A 25,925-nucleotide genomic window follows, 5' to 3' on the forward strand; every position below is an offset into this window, starting at 1 on the left:
AACAAAAACAAAACTGGAAGGGGAAAACGATCCTAAACATTAAGTTGTTTTTTCCCCATGTTTCCCTATTTTCTGTAAGAAGCGTAGATATTTTCCATGAGTTTTTCTATCTTTTATTTATAAAATGAGTGGTGCCTCATAATGCTTACCTCTTTCTTCATTAAAAGTTTAAAGGTCATATTTTATGCCTTGTAAATTGCCATGGTGATGGGAATGTGTAGCTTGTGACAGTGATTTTGTTTGTCTCCCTGGGTTTTAGTTGACACCTTTTGTAAGAGGTCAGAAAGTCATCTCTTTAACAGCAGTGGCTTTTTAAAAAAGTTATCTTTTATATGTTTCATAAAGTTATTATAGATGTTTGAAACTTTAGAACCACATAAGTGGATAAATTGTCTTGCAGTCCTATGATGCATAAAATATAACAATATGTTTATGATTTCTCTTTAGGAATTTTTCAAATAGAAACTAATTGCAGAGTTTCCGGTTGACCAGGCATTCATAGGGTAAGATTAATATTCTGAATTGTGAACACATGGTAAAGATAATTACTATTACACTGGTAGCTTGGGGCAAATAAGTACTGAATACTTAGTGTGTAAAAAGAGATTACTATTCTTACAGATGTTTTGAGTAAAGTCCTTTTGATGTTTTTAAACCAATTAAACAGAAAATTAAATCTGTATACATTTTGGTAAAATGTCATCTTCCTATCCTTTGTTAGTTTTGTATGTAGGAAAGGATATGTGTACGTGTTTGATATTTGTCATTTTTTAACATTAAAGATCTAAGGAATATAATAAATGTCTATGAGAGACTTAGACTCCATGACTCCATGTCTATATTTTTCTGATCTTTGTTTAAGGTAACATTTTTAAAAATTAATTAATTAATTAATTTGGCTGCATTGGGTCTTCATTGCTGCGCATGGGCTTCCTCTAGTTGCGGCGGGCGGGGGTTACTCTTCGTTGCGGTGCACGCTTCTCATTGCAGTGGCGTCCCTTGTTGCGGAGCATGGGCTCTGGGCTCGTGGGCTTCAGTAGTTGTGGCATGCAGGCTCAGTAGTTGTGGTGCACGGGCTTATTTGCTCCGTGGCATGTGGGATCTTCCCAGACCAGGGCTCGAACCCATGTCCCCTGCATTGGCAGGCGGATTCTTAACCACTGCGCCACCAGGGAAGTCCCTAGGGTAGCATTTTTAATGTATAGAATTGGTTTGCCATGTTTCGGTAATGAAAACATGGCCATGCTTTCCTAGAGTAGGTAAGTCAGAAATAAACAAGTTCTATATCCCGTTGCTTCCTGCAAACATCATTCATCTTTTACAGTTGTGGAAGTTTAATCTTGAATTAGCTCTGTGGCAGAGCTTTTGACTTTGACATGATGAATGATTAATCTGTACACTGTATTAAATTGCATGGCTCTCCAGTGTTGTGAATATGACATATGTCTTAAAGCTGTGTCACCCAGCTCTGAACATATAGTCCAGGTAAAGCAGTGGTGAGGACAGTAGATCTATCCCCTGCCGTATTCTGAACACCATTCTTTTTACAGATGAAGGTAGATACTTGGACTTCTCGAGTATATCCGCATTTCCCTGCTGATTCATTGAGTTGACTGTGAATTCTTAAAAGCTAGTAACAGATCAGCTACTTTTCTCCTTATGACTCTTCAGTGGCTCTTCCACCACTCCTATACTACTTACTATCCAAACTCTTTATCTTGACTGCAGGCCCTCTGTTACTGTACTTTCCCCAGGCTTCTGACATTCCAGCCAGGTGTCCTCCCTTCTGATCTGCACGCATCCTAAGCTTCTTGCTCCTTCTCCCTGGAATGATCTTCCCCCGTATCATCATCTGGTAGGCTCCATTTAGATCTGTGTTCTAATGGTAGTCCCTCTAAAGAGGGCTTTCCTCACTCCCCAGTCTGAAGTAGCTATGTATTCTTCATAACATTTCTGATTTTATCATGTGTGTGGATTTGATTTTCTCTCTTTCCTTACTACGCAGTAAGGTCCCTGAGAGCAGGGATCTTGTGTCTTGCACATCTATATTTCCCTAACACTTAGAACTCTGCCTGGCACATAGTAAACATTCTAAATATTTGTTGCATGAACAGACTAAATCCTGACCTTTGTTTGACAAGTACTGCTTTACCATTCTCAGTAATGTTTCACCCATTCTCTTTGGATATTTTGTTTGTGTAGAACCGAATGCACTGCTTACTTTTGGCCATCATCCCACTCATTTTGGCACTGAAATGACAGTGTAAGATGGTGCTGCTAACTCTCAACTATGTATGTCTTCTCTCCACAATAGGATTGTAAATCCCATGAAAGCAGAAACAAGGCCTCATATTTCCTTGGTATGCCTTTGTAGTCCTAACCTCCATAATTGAATGTATATAAATGTTAACTTTAGAGAAAGGGTTAAGACTAGTGGCTTAATCATATGTTTAAGTATTTCTAGAATACACTGGTTTGTGTGTCCCAGAGCTAAAAAAAAATCTCATTTTGATTTATAGTTTTAAAAAATTATAACACAGAAATGTTCTGGACTATTTTTGCAACTTCATGTTCCAAAACCCTGTTTTATTTGGCCTATTATTACTTAGGGTAGGTGACCAGAAGCAATGCTTTCAGCCTCCCAGTTCTTTTCAAATTAGGCAAGGTGGCCTTGAGCCCATGTTCTACTACCCTGTGACCCTAGAGAAGCTGCTTGAACATCTTTGAAATTTAGTTTCCTTATTTGTGAAGAGTTAGACTCTGATCTCTGCGGTTTCTTCTTGGGTTAAATAGTCCATATGATTCTGCTCCTGTGAAAGGTAGGTCACCTATGGAAGAATTACTGTAGAAGCAAATGGGCTGATGATCAGTGCTATCAGCTAGTCATTTGAAAGGAGAGCAGGTGTGATGCCCCAGGGACTGCACAGGGACTGGGTTTGGCTCGACTTTATGGCTTGCGACTCTGGGGTGATGGGAGGGGGTCAGGAAAACGGTTTTATAAACAATGAAGATGGCGGAGAAGGGTTTGAGATTGCTGTCTGTTTACACATTCTAGGAATTATGTAGCCACTGGTGGCTTATGCTCTAGTGTTAATATTACAGTAATGGGACTGCAGCTTCTCTTCATTTTAAATGTATTCTAGATAATTTGGTAGCTTACTTAAAGCATCAAAGAATTGAGAGGTCTTTTTCTAAAAACACAATTACCATCTAAATTAAATGCACGATGTATTTCGTAACCATCAGAAACAAGGAATAGTGAAACAATGTTCCTTAAAGTTCAACAACTCCGATTAATTAGGATTTCTAGAGCTGTTCACATGCTCTTAATTGTCGTATTCAGTAACTTTCTCCTGGGACTTCAGATGATATGGGTAATTTTTCTAATATTTAGCATATTATTTGATTGTTTCACAGATCCATTTCCACTCTACGGCTTTGTGTTAGAAGCTGCAGAATGATAGTTACATCACTATTCTCCTTTGGTTTCTCTGTTTTGACTATGATGTCAAACCCTTTGACTTCTGTGCTCCAGAAACACTGTGCTGCTTTTTCACCTCACTGACCCTGCTATTCTATCCCCCTTTACTGTTCCTTGTCTGATAGTCCTTCCTCATCTGATATGTTATAAAGGGGAGAGAGATTCTATTCTTCACTCACTAAATGCTTTCAAAGAATTAATTCATTTCTGTGGCACCATCTACTACTTAAATGCTCTCAACTTCCTATAGTGGATTAAAGATGGCTGCAAATACTTTGTGATTTTTCCCATCAAGAGATGGAGTCTATTTCCCTTCCTTTTGAATCTGGGCTGGATCTGTTTCCTTTTCTCCCCATCAAAAGGAAGAAATGGTGTGGAGTAATTTCTAAGGCTGGACCTTGAGGAGATTTGTAGCTTCTGCTTTTGTGTGCTTGTAACGTTCCTACTTAGAACTTAGTCACCTTGCTCCAAGGCAGCCTAAACAGCCATGTGGAGGAGTGGCAAAGCCCCTGGTCATTAGCTCAAGCTGAGCTCCAGACCAGCAGCCAGCCAAAATGCCAGCCCTGTGACTGAGGCATTTTGGACCTTCTAGCCATCACAGCGTTCCAGCCAACACCATGTGAAACAGAACTGCCTCATTATCCCACAGATTCATCAGAAATGATGAATGGTTATTTCAGCTGCTAAGTTTGGGGATGGTTTGTTACATAGCAGTAAGGAACCAAAACAAAAATTGGTACCTAGAAGGAAGGTGTTGCCACAAGAAAACATCTGGCATTGGCTTTGAGGCCAGGTAGCAGTGAACCTGAAGGGGAAGTAAGAAGATTATTGGACTTCCCTGGTGGCGCAATGGTTAAGAATCCACCTGCCAATGCAGGGAACACGGGTTCGAGCCCTGGTCTGGGATGATCCCACATGCCGTGGAGCAACTAAGCCCGTGCGCCACAACTACTGAGCCTGTGCTCTAGAGCCCGTGAGCCACAACTACTGAGCCCGCGTGCCACAACTACTGAAGCCCGTGTGCCTAGAGCCTGTGCTCCAAAATAAGAGAAGCCACTGCAAAGAGAAACCTGTGCACTGCAATGAAGAGTAGCCCCCACTCACCGCAACTAGAGAAAGGCTGCACGCAGCAATGAAGACCCAACGCAGCCATAAATAAATAAATAAATAAAAGTTTTAAAAAAAGAAGATTCTTAATGGTGGCTCGAAGAGCAGTGAGGAAATTGCTATTGGAGGATATAAAACGGTACCTTTGTTATGTATTGACAAAAAAATTAACAAGATTGACACAGTAACATGGAAGATAAAAAATGAACCTAACTGATTTGTGGATCTAGCTTAGATTTCCCATATTGGAAGTACCAGTTGACTTTTTTAAACCACTTATGACCAAAGTATTGTAAGAGAGAGATTAATTGTAGAAGAAATGGTTCAGATTTTAAGTAGACTTTAGAGGACATATTTCCAATCCAGAATTTTCTGGGGTCGTGAATAAAACTGTTTCTTTCAAAGTAAGAAATGGCCTCAGGTTGAAAGATCAGATCCAGAGTGGCACTAGTGCAGTAAAACTTGGTCTTAAGGTGCAAATAAAAGCCAGGGCACAGGTATAGGACCCTGTATTAGGACTTCAAAAAGATTTAAGGCAGTGCGTCTTCTCAGCTAGATAGAAAGGCTTCTAAGAATCTTAAGGGTGTTGTCCCATAGCATCCTGGACATGATTTAGAGGACAAGATCCTAGACTTCAAGCCTGAACTTGATGCCGTAGCAGAATAAAACTTCTGGGGGACTTGGCAGAGGGTGAGGCTTTCATGTGGGAGGAATGTGAATCATTTGTGGGCAGAGAGTAGACTGCAGTGGATTAAGCACGGCTGCACATTCTTTGCCACTTTTCCCACTGAGAGGAGGCATTTGCCTCCTTGAATCTGGGCTGGTACCTGACTCCTCTGACCAACAGAATATAGTGGACATGACACCGTGTAGCTTTGAGAGCTATCCCATAAAAGAACTGCAGGTTTTATCTCTTTGCTTGGAATGCACTATTTTAGAACCCAACCACCAAGCTATGCGAGGACACTCAAACAGCCACAAGAAGTCTCACACAAAGTACCAGCCAGCAGTCAGCACCAACTACCAACCTGATGAATGAGGACATTTTGGACCTTCCAGCCATCTTTGTGCCAGCCAACACCAGGAAATAAAAGAACCACCCACAGAATCACAAGAAATAAAACTATTTTAAGCTATTAAGGTTTGGAATATGCAGAATAGTTAGCCAAATCCTTCCCATCTATATGCTTCCAAGTTCTAGCCTCTCTGTGGAAAGGCTTAATCACCTTAGATACACCCTGCCTAACATGTGAACGTAATATTCTTCGGCCTTCTGCATTTTTGTACGTTCAGTTATTTATTGTACAAATACTTACTGTACACTATGTGCTATAAACTGTGGAAGATCCTATAATACCACAGGATCAGAATCGGAATCCTTTGACCCCGTTTCTCCATGGACCTCTCTTAGGACATTTGATGTTGCTAAGTGGCATTGAATTTTCATTTACAGTGACTATTTCATTCACTGCCTTCTTTTCAAATATATTACAAAAGTTTTCCATATTATTTCTGGCCCACGTGATTGAAATAGCCTTTCAAGCCCCTTGTTTCTAATCCTTCTCGTCAAATCCATCCTGCAAATCTCTCTAGTTCAGTGACTCAGTATTCCCCCACCTTACACCTGAATCTCTGAAGGTTCCTGTAGTTGATGGTAGCTGTTACTTTGTAGTTTGTGGGGAGCACTCTAGACATCTGAAACTTCAGGAAGACTTAAAAGGTAGGCATTTTCCCCAGATATTTCATTGCCAATCTATCTTGTGAGTTTTCTCCTCCTGGGAGATTTGAAAAAAAAAAAAAAAATTGCTGGCCTCACCTAGACCAACTAAAGTGTTCTTTAAGAGTGGCCCTGGGTTTAAGTTTCTTATAAAAGTACCCCAGGTGATTCTAATGTGAAGCCAAAGTTGAGAACCACTGTCTTAGATTTGTGATTCTCAAAAAGTGGTCTCTGCACCAGCAACATCAACTAGGAATTTGTTAGAAATACACATTCTTGCGGCCTAATGCAGACCTAATGAATCAGAAACTCCGAGGGTGGGACCTATCACATTGTGATTTCATAAGCTCTCCAGTGATTTATGAACATTGATGTTAGAGAAACACTTTACTAGATGAATCCTAGTTCCCTTCTAGATCTCAAAACTAGTGTCTGGCTAGTGATCATTTAAGTGCTTGCAAAATGCTAAGTAATTGTCATCAGTTCTCTGAAGAGTGGTTCAGGGGGTTATTTATAATAGTATAAAGCAAAGGAGCAAATTAATCCTGGATACTGATGCATCGTTTCTCAGAGAGAGAACTCAAAGAGCTCGGTGCTTTGTGACCACCTAGAGGGGTGGGATGGGGAGGGTGGGAGGGAGACGCAAGAGGGAGGAGATATGGAGATATATATGTATGTATAGCTGATTTATTTTGTTATAAAGCAGAAACTAAGACACCATTGTAAAGCAATTATACTCCAATAAAGATGTTAAACAAAAAAAAGAAAGACAAAAAAAATTGCAGTTAGATATATGTTAGAACCAAGAAACATCTTTTTTTTTCAATAAATTTATTTTTATTTATTTAATTTTGGCTGCATTGGGTCTTTTGTTGCTGCGTGCGGCCTTTCTCTAGTTGCGGCGAGCAGGGGCTACTCTTTGTTGTGGTGCACGGGCTTCTCATTGCAGTGGCTTCTCTTGTTGCAGAGCACAGGCTCTAGGCACACGGGCGTCAGTAGTTGTGGCACGCGGGCTCAGTAGTTGTGGCTCGTGGGCTCTAGAGCACAGGCTCAGTAGTTGTGGTGCACGGGCTTAGTTGCTCTGCGTCATGTGGGATCTTCCCGGACCAGGGCTCGAACCTGTGTCCTCTGCTTTGGCAGGTGGATTCTTAACCACTACGCCACCAGGGAAGCCCAGAGCCAAGAAACATCTTGATGAGAAGTAGGACTAAGCATTTTGAAAGGATGTAAGGCGATTTTAAAATCAATTTTCAGTGAGAGTAGTATAGAGAAACCCCATTCTGTATTGTTTGGCTGTGTCCCTGCCTGGGGCCAGAGACAGAGAGCTTTGAAGTAGCATCCAGTTCTCATCATACAATGACTCTAAATACCATCTGATCATCATTTGTTTATTTTTTCACTGGTTGTTTTGGAAATGCTTTCAAAGTAAAACAAGGACTAGTGGGAAGTAAAGACTGGCTAACTTGAGTGTTGTTGTTCCAGTCTTAGAGACTTTGGGGTGAGATTGTCAGATGAATTCATGTGCTTTGAGAAGCTTTTATGATTTTTTTAACGAGGTTTAAAAGCTAAAGGAATGGGATTAGGACCATAAAATCCTTTACTTTTAACATTGTTTCTTTGAACTGATTTAGTGCATTTGTATATTAGAAATAGAGATCTGATTTGGATTGGATCCTCATTGTTTGCAAAAATCCGGTCTGGAAAAAATTTCCTGGACACACAAACAGTATTAAATTTTGTAACGACAAAGGGCAGCTATGCTCTAACTCTCCAGTTAAGCACTTCAATTAGAAAAATTAACATCATTTAACATATAGGAATGCTTGAGACTTTTCATACATCATTAAATCCAGATGCTATATATTTATATAAAGTCTTAAATTGTTCAGTGGAAAATGTTCAGTAGAAAAAGTCTAGCTGAGAAAGCAGATTATATAGTATGTAAATGGAGACATTGTGGAAAGCTATATCCTTTGTATCCTTGTCTTTCAAAGATTAAAATGGAACCCAGTTATAATGCAGATGTTGGGGTAAGTTGATGTCTTAGTCCCTTCAGGCTGCTATAGCAAACTACCACAGACTGGATAACTTAAACAACAAACATTTATTTCTCACAGTTTCTGGAGGCTGGGAAGTCTAAGATCATGGCACCAGCAGATTGTGTCTGATGAGAACTCACTTCCTAGTTCATAGATGGCCACGTTCTTGCTGTTTCCTCACATAGTGGAAGGGGCAGGAGAGCTCTCTGGGGTCCCCTTTATAAGGGCACTAATCCCATTCACGAGGGCTCCACCCTCATGACCTAATCACCTCCCAAGGCCCCACCTCCTCATACTATGACATTGAGGGATTAGGATTGGATTTCAAAATATGTATTTTTCAGGGACACAAACATTCAGTCCGTCGCAGTTAGGTAAGGGAGTTAAATATTCAACTTTTTTTTAGCTTTTGAAAAAACTCAGACTGGCTTAATTGGATTAAATGGTCTGGACAGTGTGGTCTGGTGTGGACAAGCCCTAAGATTTTAGCCTGAGGACCTGGGTTCTAGTTGTTACTATTTCTTGCCAGTTTCGTCACCTTGGACGAGATAACTCCTTTGGGCCTGCCTTATTTTCCATGTTAATAAAATGTGAAGAAAAATATTTATCTTAATGGTTTGTTGTAGGTATGAAACAAATTAATGTAAATGAAAGTGCTTTGAAAGTAGGAAAACAGATATTAGATTATTAATAACAGATTTTTATTTGTTCTCTGATTGACGAGGAAGTCATCAAAGGAAATCTGAATTAGATGATTAGAGGAAAAGTTTATAATTCTTAAAAAGATGAACAGGAAAAATTCTTTACAAATAGTTCTCAGTTAGAATAAATATGGCAGGGCTTCCTGGTGGTGCAGTGGTTAAGAATCCACCTGCCAATGCAGGGGACACGGGTTCAAGCCCTGGTCCAAGGAAGATCCCACGTGCCGTGGAGCAACTAAGCCCATGCGCCACAACTACTGAGCCAGTGCTCTAGAGCCCATGAGCCACAACTATTGAGCCTGCGTACCACAACTACTGAAGCCCGCACGCCTAGAGCCCGTGCTCCACAACAGGAGAAGCCCCTGCAATGCAGTGAAGAGTAGGCCCTGCTTGCCGCAACCAGAGAAAAGCCCACACACAGCAACGAAGACCCAACGCAGCCAAATAAAAAATAATAATAATTAAATAAATAAAATAAGAACAAGAATAAATATGGCGAACTTGTCGTCAGTTGTGGTTTGCTAACAGGTTAGTTATAGTAGTTTCTCATTCTGATTATTTAAAAATATTACTGTAGTTGGAGGTTTGTGACTCTTCTTTCTTTTTGTGCTTAAAGTAGAAAATATATTTGCAACATCTAAAGGAAACTGTATTGTGCAGGAAGTATCATGACAGCTGGGTAGCATTCTGGAGTTATGCAATAAATTCTTTCCTGGCACATTACAGATGCAATGCAGTAGAAGAATATGTAAAGTGTTTCAAAGATCAAATGTCTTTATTGTGCTTAACTACACATAAATGCAGTTGTGTATCGTATGTTGTCAGTCTTTTAAAAATGAATTGTGAATAAGAAACTCATATTCCAGTGGTGCTAAGTATGAATTAATACATGCTGAGTTGTCACACACTAACTGTGCTTTCTGGCCTGCAAAATAATTTGATCTTCAGTAGTAATTATAAAGAAGGCTTTACACATGGATTGGTAAAACCAAAGTAAATTTCAGACATGCTAACTCTTTGATCTTTGAAAATGACAAGGTTGCAAGAGTATTGCTAAAAATACCTTAAATACAATTTGGGGTCAGTACTCTGAGCCGGATTTTGAGTACTTAATAAACCAAAAAAGGATTGTGTTTTCCAGGCAAATATATAAACCTTCTCAACAAGTTTTCAGAGGATACATAGGCACTAAAAAATGCAATTTTCACACCCAACTAAAAAAATTTTGTGTGTTTTAGAATGTTCTCACATTTCAAACTAATCAGTATATATGTAATTTAAGCTATTGCAAATGATTGAAGTAGATGCTAAAAATGACTTATATTAATCTATAAGGTGAGAAACAAAAACCAATAGGTTTTAATATAAAAGGTAGCTACATTTAATAATGTCATAATTTCAGAGAATTTCAGTCATATTTCTGAGCTGTGTCTTAAAAAGTTATTGACTTGTAACTGTATTTAATGAATCAGTAGGCTAAATTTTAAGAGCACTGAGTCTCATTTGGATAGATGTATCATAAAGTGCAGAAATTATATGGTTTGACAGGCCATCTGATGAATGCAAATAAGACCAACTGTGTATGAGGATTGAATGAGCGAAATTAGCATATGCAGACTGCTTGGAAGAAGCTAAGTGTTCATCTAAGTGTTGTAGATACAGCATTTTAAAATATGTTAACATCTAAATTTCTGTAGAAACTTCTCTGTAAGTTAAGGAAGGTCAGAGGCTGAGTGCAATCTGGTATGTGGATGGGGTCTTATATAAATAGCTTTGCCAGAATGTCTCCCAGTGTGAAAAGTAAACTGGTCTATGAAAATCCACTTGCCATGTAATGTTTTATGATGGAGAAGGTCTCTAACGACAGTATCTCCAAGTTTGTTTGTTTGTATGACCACAGCTATTTCAAGATATCTATACTTTCTCACAGAATGAAGACAATCACAGAGATGGTGTGTCTAAGAAATTTCAAAAGGTGTAGGCCTCCTGACTGAAGCACAGTCAACTTATTGGATTTATTTTTTTTCATTATAGTAAGTATAAATATTTAAAGTATATTGTTTTGGCCAATGTTGACTTGTGCTCTTTGTTGAATAAATATTTGCTGTCTGTCAAATACCCTCATCGTTAGAGCTGTTTGTGTTTACATTCTTCTACAATTTCAGTTGTGTATCTGAAATGAATATAACTCCCAGCATCTTTGAGGGGACAAACAAAGCCATAGACTTTGAGCTGGCAGAGCCCTTAGAGATGATCTCATTCACTTTCTTTATCCATTACAAGAAATTCCTTTGCAACATCCTTGACGGATGGTCATCTTATTCAGGTCAGCCCAGGTAGGAGAAGGGCCCGAACTATTTCACAGAACTATTTCTATGGATGTTCTACTACAGATTAAATCAAAATGTCACTTTCTAAAATGTGCACCCACCTAGTTCTGCCTCTGGAACAAATCCACTTATTCTTTAATCCAAGAGGTAGTCCTGCAAAAATGTAAAGATAAATTCTCAGGTTCCCCTAGTCATCTTTTATCTCAGCTGAGTATCATCAGTTACCTGTGTTCCTCCATAGGAAATGGTCCATAGACAAGTAGCTCCTGATTATTTTGTTGCCCAATTAGTTTTTAACCTATGACTGAATGTTGGGTTCCAGGTGTGATCTTACCAGGCAGACACAGAAGGATTGTTGCGCCTTTATCTGGGTTCATGATTTAATATGGCCGCAGATTATAGTCATATTATGGCTATATTTAGCATAAAGATAGCATATAGCTATATTTTGCATAATAGCTATGACACAATTAGCTTAATGCGTGCATTCATGTCAACTAAAATCCTTAGGTATTTTTCACATGTTCATCCAGCAATGATTTCTGCCCTCCTTTCCTCCCATCATGTTGATGCTATTTTGGGGTCTAAGCCCAGACTTTCTGTCGCATATAATCCTCTTGTTTTTGGTTTTTGTCTTGTCTTGACACACAGTTATGATTAACTGCAGTGGATTGAAGCAGAAGGGGAGGAGTTGAGAGTTAGAAATAGACCCACTAAACTAGAGTAAGGGAGGGAAACTCTGGAAAATTATTTAATCAAGCCATAGGTCCTAAGAGAAAGTTGAATCCATATAATATGATGATGGCCAGAGAGGACGCAGGTGGAAAGTGGTGCTCCAGATTAGTAGTTAAAATCAAGGATCCTGGGATACCTTAGCAAGGGGGAGAGCATGAAGGTATAGGGTTCAGAGTCAGATGGTCAGGAATATGTTAGGGCTGACCAGCAAAAGAAAAGACAGTTATTCATAGGTATCAGAGCCTCTGTAATGGGATTCTAGGGTTCAAGGCAGGGTACCAGTCCCTTGAAGGAAGACTAATGAGAGCAAAACAGTTTTTCTTGGGGGTGCTACCAGTACTAGGGTATCTAGAAAGAAACTCAGACCCAGAAAAGATAAGACTTAAGACTCAAAAAAGTGTAAGAGAAGTCCATGGATGAAGGTTGCAGCTGAACCACCAGCAAAGATGCTACTGTGATTTTTTTTAACCAGAATTGTTATAAATCCAAATATTTCCTTTATCTGTCTTACTCTGTGCCGTCCTATAGGTGGTCTGGATTTTACTAGTTAACAATTTTTTAAATGATTTAGGTAAGGCTGAATACTACATAAATCATTTCTGTAAAGAGCATTGTCTGAATACTTTAAATACGAAAATGCAAAATCCACCTTGTTTTTGAAAGCAAAAATAATAATAGCATGTGCCCTTAATCATTTATACTATTAGTACTTTGCCATCAAAACATTAAACATGAGAGAGAGTCCCTTCCGCAGTGTTGTAACTGGGGCTTCCTTCCCCATCCATTTTTTAAGCCATTACCATTTTGTGCCAGCTTTTAAGTATTCTAAGTTGGATGCAAACGTAAGTTACAAAGCAAGAGCTTGGGGGGAAAGGAGATAATGTATTAAATCACAGTTTGTTCTGAACATAGAACTGGTACATCCCTCTAATCCTAAGGGATAATTTTATAAAGCAGTGCTTGCTCAAAGGAAGTTCCTTGTCATGGTTGAAACACAACTCTTAGGTTGTACCCGACGCTCCAGACTTGGGAGTGGAATGTGAAAGAGAGCTTATTCAGACCATTTGGAAGGTACAAAATGTGGCTGTTAGAAATTAGTAGCATAAGAACAAGTTTTCCTAATGTTGATTGAAGAAAATTCGGCTTCTGGTTTTTAGTAGCTTAGCATGAAGTGAAGATGCAGGAGGAAACTAGATAGTTGCTTCACGTCCTGCACCAAATAAATACCTTTACAGATCCAATCTGGCTGTCACCAAATGGTCTCTCATCTAAGGGAATTTACAGTGCTCAGTTGGCATAGCCTAAGGTTTCGAATGAAACCAGGAAACTTTGATACCTTTTGATCATCAGCCCTGCTTCCCAGGTTTTGCCCCTGAGTTAAATCCTACTTGGTTATGTACAAGCCTTAGAGTTTAAGCTTATTTGGGGTACTTGCTTCAGTGGTTTTTCTTTTATTTTCCTCCTCCAGTTTCTGTCCTCCTACAAGGGAAAGTCATGATTACACTAACAGAGCTAAAATGTTTAGCAGACGCCCAGTCGTCTTATCACATCCTAAAACCGTGGTGGGACGTCTTTTGGTATTACATCACCCTGATCATGCTGCTGGTGGCCGTGCTGGCTGGAGCCCTCCAGCTCACACAGAGCAGGGTTCTGTGCTGTCTTCCGTGTAAGGTGGAATTCGACAATCACTGCGCCGTGCCTTGGGACATCCTGAAAGCCAGCGTGAACACGTCTTCCGATCCCGGGACGCCGCTTCCGCTCCCCCTCAGAATCCAGAACGACCTCCACCGACAGCAGTACTCCTACATCGACGCCGTCTGTTATGAGAAGCAGCTCCACTGGTTCGCAAAGTTCTTTCCCTACCTGGTGCTCTTGCACACGCTCATCTTCGCAGCCTGCAGCAACTTTTGGCTGCACTACCCCAGTACCAGTTCCAGGCTCGAGCATTTTGTGGCCATCCTTCACAAGTGCTTCGATTCTCCGTGGACCACCCGTGCCCTGTCAGAGACGGTGGCTGAGCAGTCAGTGAGGCCCCTGACACTCTCCAAGTCCAAGGTTTTGCTTTCTTCCTCAGGGTGCTCAGCTGAGGTTGATTCCAACAAGCAGTCATTGCCCTACCCGCAGCCTGGCTTAGAGTCAGCTGGCATAGAAAGCCCAACTTCTAGCGTCCTGGACAAGAAGGAGGGCGAACAGGCCAAAGCCATCTTTGAAAAAGTGAAAAGGTTCCGCATGCACGTGGAACAGAAGGATATCATTTATAGAGTGTATCTGAAGCAGATAATAGTCAAAGTCATTTTGTTTGTCCTCATCATAACTTACGTTCCGTATTTTTTAACCTACATTACTCTTGAAATTGACTGTTCAGTGGATGTGCAGGCTTTTACTGGATATAAGCGCTACCAGTGTGTCTACTCCTTGGCAGAAATATTTAAGGTCCTGGCTTCATTTTATGTCATCTTGGTTATACTTTATGGTCTTACCTCCTCCTACAGCTTGTGGTGGATGCTGCGGAGTTCTCTGAAGCAATATTCTTTTGAGGCGCTGAGAGAAAAAAGCAACTACAGTGACATCCCGGATGTCAAGAATGACTTCGCCTTCATTCTGCATCTGGCTGATCAGTACGATCCCCTTTACTCCAAACGCTTCTCCATATTCCTGTCGGAGGTCAGTGAGAACAAACTGAAACAGATCAACCTCAACAACGAATGGACGGTCGAGAAACTGAAAAGCAAGCTTGTGAAAAATTCCCAGGACAAGATAGAACTGCATCTTTTCATGCTAAACGGTCTTCCAGACAATGTCTTTGAGCTGACAGAAATTGAAGTGCTAAGCCTGGAGCTGATCCCTGAGGTCAAGCTGCCTTCTGCGGTCTCGCAGCTGGTCAACCTCAAGGAGCTCCACGTGTACCATTCATCTCTGGTGGTCGACCATCCTGCCCTGGCCTTTCTAGAGGAGAATTTAAAAATCCTCCGCCTGAAATTTACTGAAATGGGGAAAATTCCACGCTGGGTATTTCATCTGAAGAATCTCAAGGAGCTTTACCTGTCAGGCTGTGTTCTACCTGAGCAGGTGAGTACCATGCAGTTGGAGGGCTTTCAGGACTTGAAAAACCTGAGGACCCTCTACTTGAAGAGCAGCATCTCCCGGATCCCACAAGTCATTACAGACCTCCTGCCTTCGCTGCAGAAGTTGTCCCTCGATAACGAGGGGAGCAAGCTGGTTGTATTGAACAACTTGAAAAAGATGGTCAATCTGAAAAGCCTGGAGCTGATCAGCTGCGACCTGGAACGCATTCCGCACTCCATTTTCAGTCTGAACAATTTGCATGAGTTAAACCTCAAAGAAAATAACCTTAAAACTGTGGAAGAGATCATTAGCTTTCAGCATCTCCAGAATCTTTCCTGCTTAAAGTTGTGGCACAATAACATAGCTTATATTCCGGCCCAGATTGGGGCATTATCTAATCTAGAGCAACTCTCTTTGGACCATAATAACATTGAGAATCTGCCCCTGCAGCTTTTCCTATGCACCAAACTACATTATTTGGATCTAAGCTATAACCACCTGACCTTCATTCCAGAAGAAATCCAGTATCTGAGTAATTTGCAGTACTTTGCTGTGACCAACAACAATGTAAGTAAATCCGTTCTGCCCTTTATTTGGCCAGTCATTTGAGCATCTGCTGTTGCAGTGTGTGATGTAGTTAAAGATAATGGACTTTAAGTCATACTAAGCATCCTGAGCTCGGCCTGACTACCACTTCTAGACATGTGACCATGGACCAATTATCAAAACACTGAGCATCAGTTTTTCATCTAATTTACAAGTTGTCATGGAGATTTTATGAAAAAATATATAAACATTTGGCACAGTTCATGGCACATAGTAGGTACTCAACAAGTGTTCTCTTTATCCTCTTTCTCTGTGTTTTACATAAACGTTACAATTGAAGTGTTTTAAACTAATTAATTAGTTACGGCAGGGCTTGCTTTCATTTCGGAAAAGTCTTAAGTATTTAGAAAGTTTCATAAAACTTTTCAGCTTTCCAAATCTGTCATAGGAGGACTTTTTGTTAAAAATACTGTGATCATGAATTATTCATAAGTCTTTTTTGTGATACAGTAAGAAAGACTTGAAATGTCCATGCATGTCTAGAAAGACAATTCAAAATGAAAGGCCTGGTTCTATAATGCAACACTAGGGCTCCTTAGAAGCTTTTTCCAGCATCTGTGCTTTAAAAATGAACCATAATTTGCAACAGTAAAGCCAAGTTAAGGAAAAGTTAACTTTGCTGAAACAAGAAAAAACAAAATAAATGAGCAGTTTCCTAGGTTAAAATGTGAAGGAGGAGGAAAAAGACAAAAAATCATGCGGGCTGAAAGGGCAAGAGAATGACGGTAATATCCATACGGGAAAAAGAAAAAAAAATCTGTCAGAAATCAGGTCTGCCAAAAGATGAAAGTGATCCTCCTCTAGTTAAAAATGGGAACCGTTTTCTTCTGCTCTACCCAAAAAGGTACTATCTCCTGGACTTTTTATAATTCATATTTCATGCTAAATATAGCTACCAGCATAGTGTTGGCTAGTAAACATGTTAATCACCAGACAGTATTTTCAGAAACCATGGATTGTTGGAAAAATACCAGAGAGGTGGGGAATGAGGCACAATTCATACTGACTTTTAGAATGCTATGATTTTACTCATACGTAAAAGGATAGAACCCACTATACAATAAACAAAACATCTTCATGTCTTAAAGGATCAGGAGGTTTTAAAACCCCTTTAAGGTTGATCTAGATTAGCAGTTTACATCAGAATTACCTGAAGGGCCTGTTAAAACACAGATTGCTGAGCCCCACCCCACAGTTCTGATTCAGTAAGTAGGTCTGCAGTTTGCAGTTCTAAAAATCTCAGGTGAAGTTGGTGCTGCTGCTCTGGTGACCATACTTTGAAAACTACAGGTCTAGAGATTTATCAGAAGTGTTGTTTAATTATGCAGTTGATTAGTATTAGTATTTTGGTTATACTTTTTCTGTTGTTAAACCTATAATAAAAAGTATAAATAATTCTTTTGAAAGGCATTGGTTTCACCAAGTTGCTATACAGTTAAATCACTCCATAATTTTTTTTTTCTTCCAGTGTGAACAGATTAACACGCTTTTATTAAGCAATCTCTGAATATATGTAGGAAGAATAATACCCCAAGACCCTTCAGTTCTGCTGCTTAGGGTTACTCCATGAGACAACAACCCATTCTTTTTTTATAACAAAGTGAATCAGTTATACATGTACATATATCCCCATATCTCCTCCCTCGTGCGTCTCCCTCCCTCCCACCCTCCCTATCCCACCCCTCTAGTTGGTCACAGAGCACCCAGCTGATCTCCCTGTGCTATGCGGCTGCTTCCCACTAGCTATCTGTTTTACATTGGATAGTGTATATATGTCCATGCCACTCTCTCACTTCGTCCCATCTTACCCTTCCCACTCCAAGTCCTCAAGTCCATTCTCTACATCTGTGTCTTTATTCCTGTCCTGCCCCTAGATTTGTCAGAACCTTTTTTTTTTTTTTTAGATTCCATATATATGTGTGAGCATATGGTATTTATTTTTCTCTTTCTGACTTACTTCACTCTGTATGACACATTCTACGTCCACCCACCTCACTACAAATAACTCAATTTCATTTTTTTTATGGCTGAGTGATATTCCATTGTATATATGTGCCACATCTTCTTTATCCATTCATCTGTCGATGGACACTTAGGTTGCTTCCATGTCCTGGCTATTGTAAATAGAGCTGCAATGAACATTGTGGTACATGACTCTTTTTGAATTATGGTTTTCTCAGGGTATATGCCCAGTAGTGGGATTGCTGGGTCGTATCGTAGTTCTATTTTCAGTTTTTTAAGGAACCTCCATACTGTTCTCCAAAGTGGCTGTATGAATTAACATTCCCACCAACAGTGCAAGAGGGTTCCTTTTCCTCCACACCCTCTTCAGCATTTATTGTTTGTAGATTTTTTGATGATGGCAATTCTGACTGGTGTTAGGTGATACCTCGTAGTTTTGATTTGCGTTTCTCTAATGATTAGTGATTTTGAGCATCCTTTCATGTGTTTCTTGGCAATCTGTGTATCTTCTTTGGAGAAATGTCTATTAAGACCTTCTGCCCATTTTTGGATTTGTTTGTTTGTTTTTTTGATATTGAGTTGCATGAGCTGCTTGTAAATTTTGGAGGTTAATCCTTTGTCAGTTGCTTCATTTGCAAATATTTTCTCCCATTCCAAGCGTTGTCTTTTCGTCTTGGTGATGGTTTCCTTTGCTATGCAGACTTTTAAGTTTCATTAGGTCCCATTTGTTTATTTTTGTTTTTATTTCCATTTCTCTAGGAGGTGGGTCAAAAAGGATATTGCTGTGATTTATGTCATAGAGTGTTCTGCCTATGTTTTCCTCTAAAAGTTTGATAGTGTCTGGCCTTACCTTTAGATCTTTAATCCATTTTGAGTTTATTTTTGTGTATGGTGTTAGGGAATGTTCTAATTTCATTCTTGTACATGTAGCTGTCCAGTTTTTCCAGCACCACTTAGTGAAGAGGCTGTCTTTTCTCCACTGTATATTCTGGCCTCCTTTATCAAATATAAGGTAACCATATGTGCGTGGGTTAATCTCTGGGCTTTCTAACCTGTTCCATTGATCTATATTTCTGTTTTTGTGCCAGTACCATACTGTCTTGATTACTGTAGCTTTGTAGTATAGTCTGAAGTCCAGGAGCCTGATTCCTCCAGCTCCATTTTTCTTTCTCAAGATTGCTTTCGCTATTCGGGGTCTTCTGTGTTTCCATATGAATTTTGAAATTTTTTGTTCTAGTTCTGTGAAAAATGCCATTGGTAGTTTGATAGAGATTGCATGGAATCTGTAGATTGCTTTGGGTAGTATAGTCATTTTCACAGTGTTGATTCTTCCAATCCAAGAACATGGTATATCTCTCCATCTGTTTTTGTTGTCTTTAATTTCTTTCATCAGGGTCTTATAGTTTTCTGTATACAGGTAGTTTGTCTCCTTAGGTAGGTTTATTCCTAGGTATTTTATTCTTTTTGTTGTAGTGGTAAATGGGAGTGTTTCCTTAATTTCTCTTTCAGGTTCTTCATCAATAATGTATAGGAATGCAAGAGATTTCCGTGCATTAATTTTGTATCCTGCTACTTTACCAAATTCGTTGATTAGCTCTAGTAGTTTTCTGGTAGCATCTTTAAGATTCTCTATGTATAGTATCATGTCATCTGCAAACAGTGACAGCTTTACTTCTTCTTTTCTGTTTTGGATTCATTTCTTTTTCTTCTCTGATTGCTGTGGCTAAAACTTCCAAAACTATGTTGAATAATAGTGGTGACAGTGGACAACCTTTTCTTTTTCCTGATCTTATTGGAAATGGTTTCAGTTTTTCACCATTGAAGACGATGTTGGCTGTGGGTTTGTCATATATGGCCTTTATTATGTTGAGGTAAGTTCCCTCAGTGCCTACTTTCTAGAGGCTTTTTATCACAAATCGGTGTTGAATTTTGTCAAAAGCTTTCTCTGCATCTATTGAGATGATCATATGGTTTTTCTCCTTCACTTTGTTAATATGTTATATCACATTGGTTGATTTGCGTATATTGAAGAATCCTTGCATTCCTGGGATAAACCCCACTTGATCATGGTTTATGATCCTTTTAATGTGCTGTTGGATTCTTTTTGCTAGTATTTTTTTGAGGATTTTTGCATCTATGTTCATCAGTGATATTGGCCTGTAGTTTTCTTTCTTTGTGACATCTTTGTCTGATTTTGGTATCAGGGTGATGGTGGCCTCGTAGAATGAGTTTGGGAGTGTTCCTCCCTCTGCTATATTTTGGAAGAGTTTGAGAAGGATAGGTGTTAGCTCTTCTCTAAATGTTTCATAGAATTTGCCTCTGAATCCATCTGGTCCTTGGCTTTTGTTTGTTGGAAGATTTTTAATCACAGTTTCAATTTCAGTGCTTTTGATTGATCTGTTTGTATTTTCTATTTCTTCCCGGTTCAATCTGAGAAGGTTGTGCATTTCTAAGGATTTGTCCATTTCTTCCAGGTTATCCATTTTATTGGCATATAGTTGCTTGTAGTAATCTCTCATGATCCTTTGTATTTCTGCAGTGTCAGTTGTTACTTCTTTTTCTTTTCTAATTCTATTGATTTGAGTCTTCTCCCTTTTTTTCTTGATGAGTCTGGCTGATGGTTTATCAGTTTTGTTTATCTTCTCAAAGAACCAGCTTTTAGTTTTATTTATCTTTGCTATAGTTTCCTTCATTTCTTTTTCATTTATTTCTGATCTGATCTTTATGATTTCTTTCCTTCTGCTATCTTTGGGGGTTTTTTGTTCTTCTTTCCATGATTGCTTTAGATGTAAGGTTACATTGTTTATTTGAGATTTTTTTTGTTTCTTAAGATAGGATTGTATTGCTATAAACTTCCCTCTTAGAACTGCTTTTGCTGCATCCCATAGGTTTTGGGTCGTCGTGTTTTCATTGTCATTTGTTTCTAGGTATTTTTTGATTTTCTCTTTGAATTCTTCAGTGATCTCTTGGTTATTAAGTAGCGTATTGTTTATCCTCCATGTGTTTGTATTTTTTACAGATTTTTTCCTGTAATTGATATCTAGTCTCATAGCATTGTGGTCAGAAAAGATACTTGATACGATTTCAATTTTCTTAACTTTACCAAGGCTTGATTTGTGACCCAAGATATGATCTATCCTGCAGAATGTTCCATGAGCACTTGAGAAGAAAGTGTATTCTGTTGTTTTGGATGGAATGTCCTATAAATATCAATTAAGTCCATCTTGTTTAATGTATCATTTAAAGTTTGTGTTTCCTTATTTATTTTCATGTTGTATGATCTGTCCATTGGTGAAAGTGTGGTGTTAAAATCCCCTACTATGATTGTGTTACTGTCAGTCTCCCCTTTTATGGCTGTATTTGCCTTATGTATTGAGGTGCTTCTATGTTGGGTACATAAATATTTACAATTGCTATATCTTCTTGGATTGATCCCTTGATCCTTATGTAGTGTCCTTTTTTGTCTCTTGTAATAGTCTTTGTTTCAAAGTCTATTTTGTCTGATATGAGAATTGCTGCTCCAGCTTTCTTTTGACTTTCATTTGCATGGAATATCTTTTTCCGTACCCTCACTTTCAGTCTGTATGTGTCCCTAGGTCTGAAGTGGGTTTCTTTAGACAGCATGTATACAGGTCTTTTTTTTTTATCCATTCAGCCAGTCTGTGTCTTTTGGTTGGAGCATTTAATCCATTTACATTTAAGGTAATTATTGATATGTATGTTCATATTAAGACATATGTTCATATTAAGACAATATTACCATTGTCTTAATTGTTTTGGGTTTGTTATTGTAGGTCTTTTCCTTCTCTTGTGTTTCCTGCCTAGAGAAGTTCCTTTAGCATTTGTTGTAAAGCTGGTTTGGTGGTGCTGAATTCTCTTAGCTTTTGCTTGTCTGTAATGGTTTTAATTTCTCCGCCAAATCTGAATGAGATCCTTGCTGGGTAGAGTAATCTTGGTTGTAGGTTTTTCCCCTTCATCACTTTAAATATGTCCTGCCACTCCCTTCTGGCTTGCAGAGTTTCTGCTGAAAGATCAGCTGTTAACCTTATGGCGATTCCCTTGTGTGTTATTTGTTGTTTTTCCCTTGCTGCTTTTAATATTTTTTCCTTGTATTTAATTTTTGATAGTTTTATTAATATGTGTCTTGGTGTGTTTCTCATTGGATTTATCCTGTATGGGACTCTGTGCTTCCTGGACTTGATTAACTATTTCCTTTCTCATATTAGGGAAGTTTTCAACTATAATCTCTTCAAATATTTTCTCAGTCCCTTTCTTTTTCTCTTCTTCTTCTGGGACCCCTATAATTCGAATGTTGGTGCGTTTAATGTTGTCCCAGAGGTCCCTGAGACTGTCCTCAATTCTTTTCATTCTTCTTTCTTTATTCTGCTCTGCAGTAGTTATTTCCACTATTTTATCTTCCAGGTCACTTACCTGTTTTTCTGCCTCAGTTATTCTGCTATTGATCCCTTCTAGAGAATTTTTAATTTTATTTATTGTGTTGTTCATCATTGTTTATTGGCTCTTTAGTTCTTCTAGGTCCTTATTAACCATTTTTTGGTATTTTCTCCATTTTATTTCCAAGATTTTGGATCATCTTTACTATCATTACTGTGAATTCTTTTTCAGGTAGACTGTCTATTTCCCCTTCATTTGTTAGGTCTGGTGGGTTTTTTTGCTCCTTTATCTGCTGTGTGTTTCTCTGTCTTCTCATTTTGCTTAACTTACTGTGTTTGGGGTCTCCTTTTCACAGGCTGCAGGTTTGTAGTTCCCGTTGTTTTTGGTGTCTGGCCCCAGTGGCTAAGGTTGGTTCAGTGGGTTGTGTAGGCTTCCTTGGGGAGGGGACTAGTGCCTGTGTTCTAGTGGATGAGGCTGGATCTTGTCTTTCTGGTGGGCAGGTCCATGTCCAGTGGTGTGTTTTGGGGTGTCTGTGACCGTATTATGATTTTAGGCAGCCTCTCTGCTAATGGGTGGGGTTGTGTTCCTGTCTTGCTAGTCGTTTGGCATAAGGTGTCCAGCACTGGAACTTGCTGGTCGTTGAGTGGAGCTGGGTCTTGGCGTTGAGATGGAGATCTCTGGGAGATTTCCCCCGTTTGATATTACGTGGAGCTGAGAGGTCTCTTGTGGACCAATGTCCTGAAGTTGGCTCTCCCACCTCAGAGGCACAGCCCTGACTCCTGGCTGGACCACCAAGAGCCTGTCATCCACCCGGCTCAGGAAAAAGGGAGGAAAAAAAAGAAGGAAAGAAAGAAAGAAGAAGATAAAATAAAGTTATAAAAATAATAATTAATAAAAAAATTTTAAGTAATCAAAAAAAAAGAAAGAAAAAGAGAGCAACCAAACCAAAAAACAAATCCACCAAGGATAATAAGCACTAAAAACTATACTAAAGGGCTTCCCTGGTGGCGCACTGGTTGAGAGTCCGCCTGCCAATCCAGGGGACATGGGTTCGTGCCCCGGTCCGGGAAGATCCCACATGCCATGCAGCGGCTACGCCCGTGAGCCATGGCCGCTGAGCCTGCGCGTCCAGAGCCTGTGCTCTGAAACGGGAGAGGCCACAACAGTGAGAGGCCTGTGTACCGCAGAAAAAAAATATATACTAAAAAAAAAACGGACAGACAGAACCCTAGGACAAATGGTAAAAGCAAAGCTATACAGACAAAATCACACACAGAAGCATATACATACACACACACAAAAAGGGGGGAAAATATATATATATGTATACATATTGCTCCCAAAGTCCACCTCCTCAATTTGGGATGATTCATTGTCTAATCCGGTATTCCACAGATGCAGGGTACATGAAGTTGATTGTGGAGATTTAATCTGCTGCTTCTGAGGCTGCCAGGAGAGATTTCCCTTTCTCTTTTTGGTTCACACAGCTCCTGGGGTTCAGCTTTGGATTTGGACCTGATTCTTCATGTAGGTCACCTGAGGGTGTCTGTTCTTCGCTCAGACAGGATGGGGTTAAAGTAGCAGCTGATTTGGGGGCTCTGGCTCACTCAGGCCGGGGGGAGGGAGGGGTACGGATGCGGGGCGAGCCTGCGGTGGCAGAGGCCACTGTGACGTTGCACCAGCCTGAGGCGTGCCGTGCGTTCTCCTGGGAAAGTTGTCCCTGGATCACAGGATCCTGGCAGTGGCGGGCTGCACAGGCTCCCCGGAAGGGGGGTGTGGATAGTGACCTGTGCTCGCACACAGGCGTCTTAGTGGCGACCGCAGCAGCCTTAGCATCTCATGCCCATCTATGGGGTCTGTGCTGATAGCCGCGGCTCGTGCCCGTCTCTGGAGCTCTCGGCAGGTCCAGACTTTTTCCCGGACTCCCTCCCAGCTAGCCACGGTGCACTAGCCCCCTGCAGGCTGTGTTCACGCCGCCAACCCCAGTCCTCTCCCGGCGCTCCGACCGAAGCCAGAGCCTCAGCTCCCAGCCCCGCCCGCCCGGCGGGTGAGCAGACAAGCCTCTCGGGCTGGTGAGTGCCGGTCGGCACAGATCCTCTGTGCGGGAATCTCTCCGCTTTGCGCTCCGCACCTCTGTTGCTGTGCTCTCCTCCGCGGCTCCGAAGCTTTCCCCCTCTGCCACCCGCAGTCTCCGCCCGCGAAGGGGCTTCTAGTGTGTGGAAACCCTTCCTCCTTCACAGCTTCCTCTCACTGGTGCAGATCCCGTCCCTATTCTTTTGTCTCTGTTTATCCTTTTTTCTTTTGCCCTACCCAGGTACGTGGGGAGTTTCTTGCCTTTTGGGAGGTCTGAGGTCTTCTGCCAGCGTTCAGTAGGTGTTCTGTAGGAGTTGTTCCACGTGTAGATGTATTTCTGATGTATGTGTGGGGAGGAAGGCGATCTCCGCGTCTTACTCTTCCACCATCTTGAAGCTCCTCCTGACCACTCCATACATTTTTGAAAGTTGTGGCTGGTTAAATTGTCAGCGGGCCATGAATTATCTAAATGTACAAGCAGGTTAACGGCTTTCTGTAGTTCAATGTTAACTTTAAGATCATTGGTACCTTTGACCCCAAGTTTACTGACTTCTTGATTGTGGCTAAAAGGGAGACTAGGTGTTAGTATCAGACACATTTTGTCTTGAAGGGTACTTTGTAGCATATGAAAAGTCTTATGCTGAAGAAAGTTTATGGCCAAAGTACAACGGTGTCTTTGGCTGTGTTGTCTCAGAAGTGGGCTAGCCAGCAGTTGTGGAGCGCCCTCCAGGCCATAATGATGACTGTGACACCTTCGAATGGGTTAGGATCACTTCATCAGAGCTATGAAGAGACTTACCTGCTAAGGATGTGGAGAAACTGGAACTCAGAAGACAGTGACCAGACAGATGAAACGTTCCTCTCTGATGGTATAGTGTATCCTAATTATAGGAAGTACTGGGGAGGGAAGGGAGAGAGAATAGTCCACAATATTGGTCTTCGAATATTTGGAAGACCTTACATAGGAAAGAAAGCTTATTGGGAGTAGCTGTAAGTGTTAGAGCTTGGACAAGCAGGAGATTTCTCATCTTTCCCCAGAAAGCTGTCCAAAGACTGAATGAACATTTGAGAAGGGAGAAGTGATTTTCTTATTAATAAAACTGTCCAGATATAAATTGTCAACCACTTGGTAGGAATATTGTTAAAGGGATTTAAGGATTCATGTTTCATATAGGGATTTAACTCATTTCAAGGTTCCTTCTTGAAACCTTGAGGTTCTCATGAGTCTATGAAGTAGACCAAAATATGTATAAAAATTAGAAAATAAAACATCAAACCTGCTGCATAAATACTTAGATGTGCATATACTCAGAAACGTGAGTTGATTCCTCCACTTGGAATGGAAGTTGGTAAAGATTCCTGAAAGAACAGTTTTTAAAGACTTCTTTTTTTTTTTAAACAGCTTTATTGTAGTATAATTGCTTTACAATGGTGTGTTATTTTCTGCTGTATAACAAAGTGAATCAGCTATACATATACATATATCCCCATATCTTCTCCCTCTTGCGTCTCCCTCCCACCCTCCCTATCCCACCCCTCTAGGTGGACACAAAGCACGGAGCTGATCTCTCTGTGCTATGCGGCTGCTTCCCACTAGCTATCTATTTTACATTTGGTAGTGTATATATAAGACTCTTCTTTTTTAAAGACTTGGGCAGTGTGTTAGGTTTATAGTTGGAGGTAACAAATACTAACTCTGGGGCTACGCAGAAA

General features: G+C 40.2%; 1 protein-coding gene across 2 annotated transcripts in view; it reads left to right on the top strand.

Annotated features, from left to right (window-relative positions):
- The window catches only part of LRRC8B (leucine rich repeat containing 8 VRAC subunit B), a 74,231-nt gene that overhangs the window by 39,438 nt on the left and 8,868 nt on the right, over nt 1–25,925 (top strand). For both annotated transcript variants that reach the window (XM_079904310.1, XM_079904311.1), the window contains 3 exons: nt 448–503; nt 10,976–11,078; nt 13,579–15,743. In XM_079904310.1, the coding sequence (XP_079760436.1) occupies nt 13,605–15,743 (2,139 nt within the window). In that variant the 5' untranslated portion in view covers nt 448–503; nt 10,976–11,078; nt 13,579–13,604. The remainder of the gene's footprint in view (nt 1–447; nt 504–10,975; nt 11,079–13,578; nt 15,744–25,925) is intronic.

This window comes from Stenella coeruleoalba (assembly GCF_951394435.1).
Source record: "Stenella coeruleoalba genome assembly, chromosome: 1".
Taxonomy (NCBI): domain Eukaryota; kingdom Metazoa; phylum Chordata; class Mammalia; order Artiodactyla; family Delphinidae; genus Stenella; species Stenella coeruleoalba.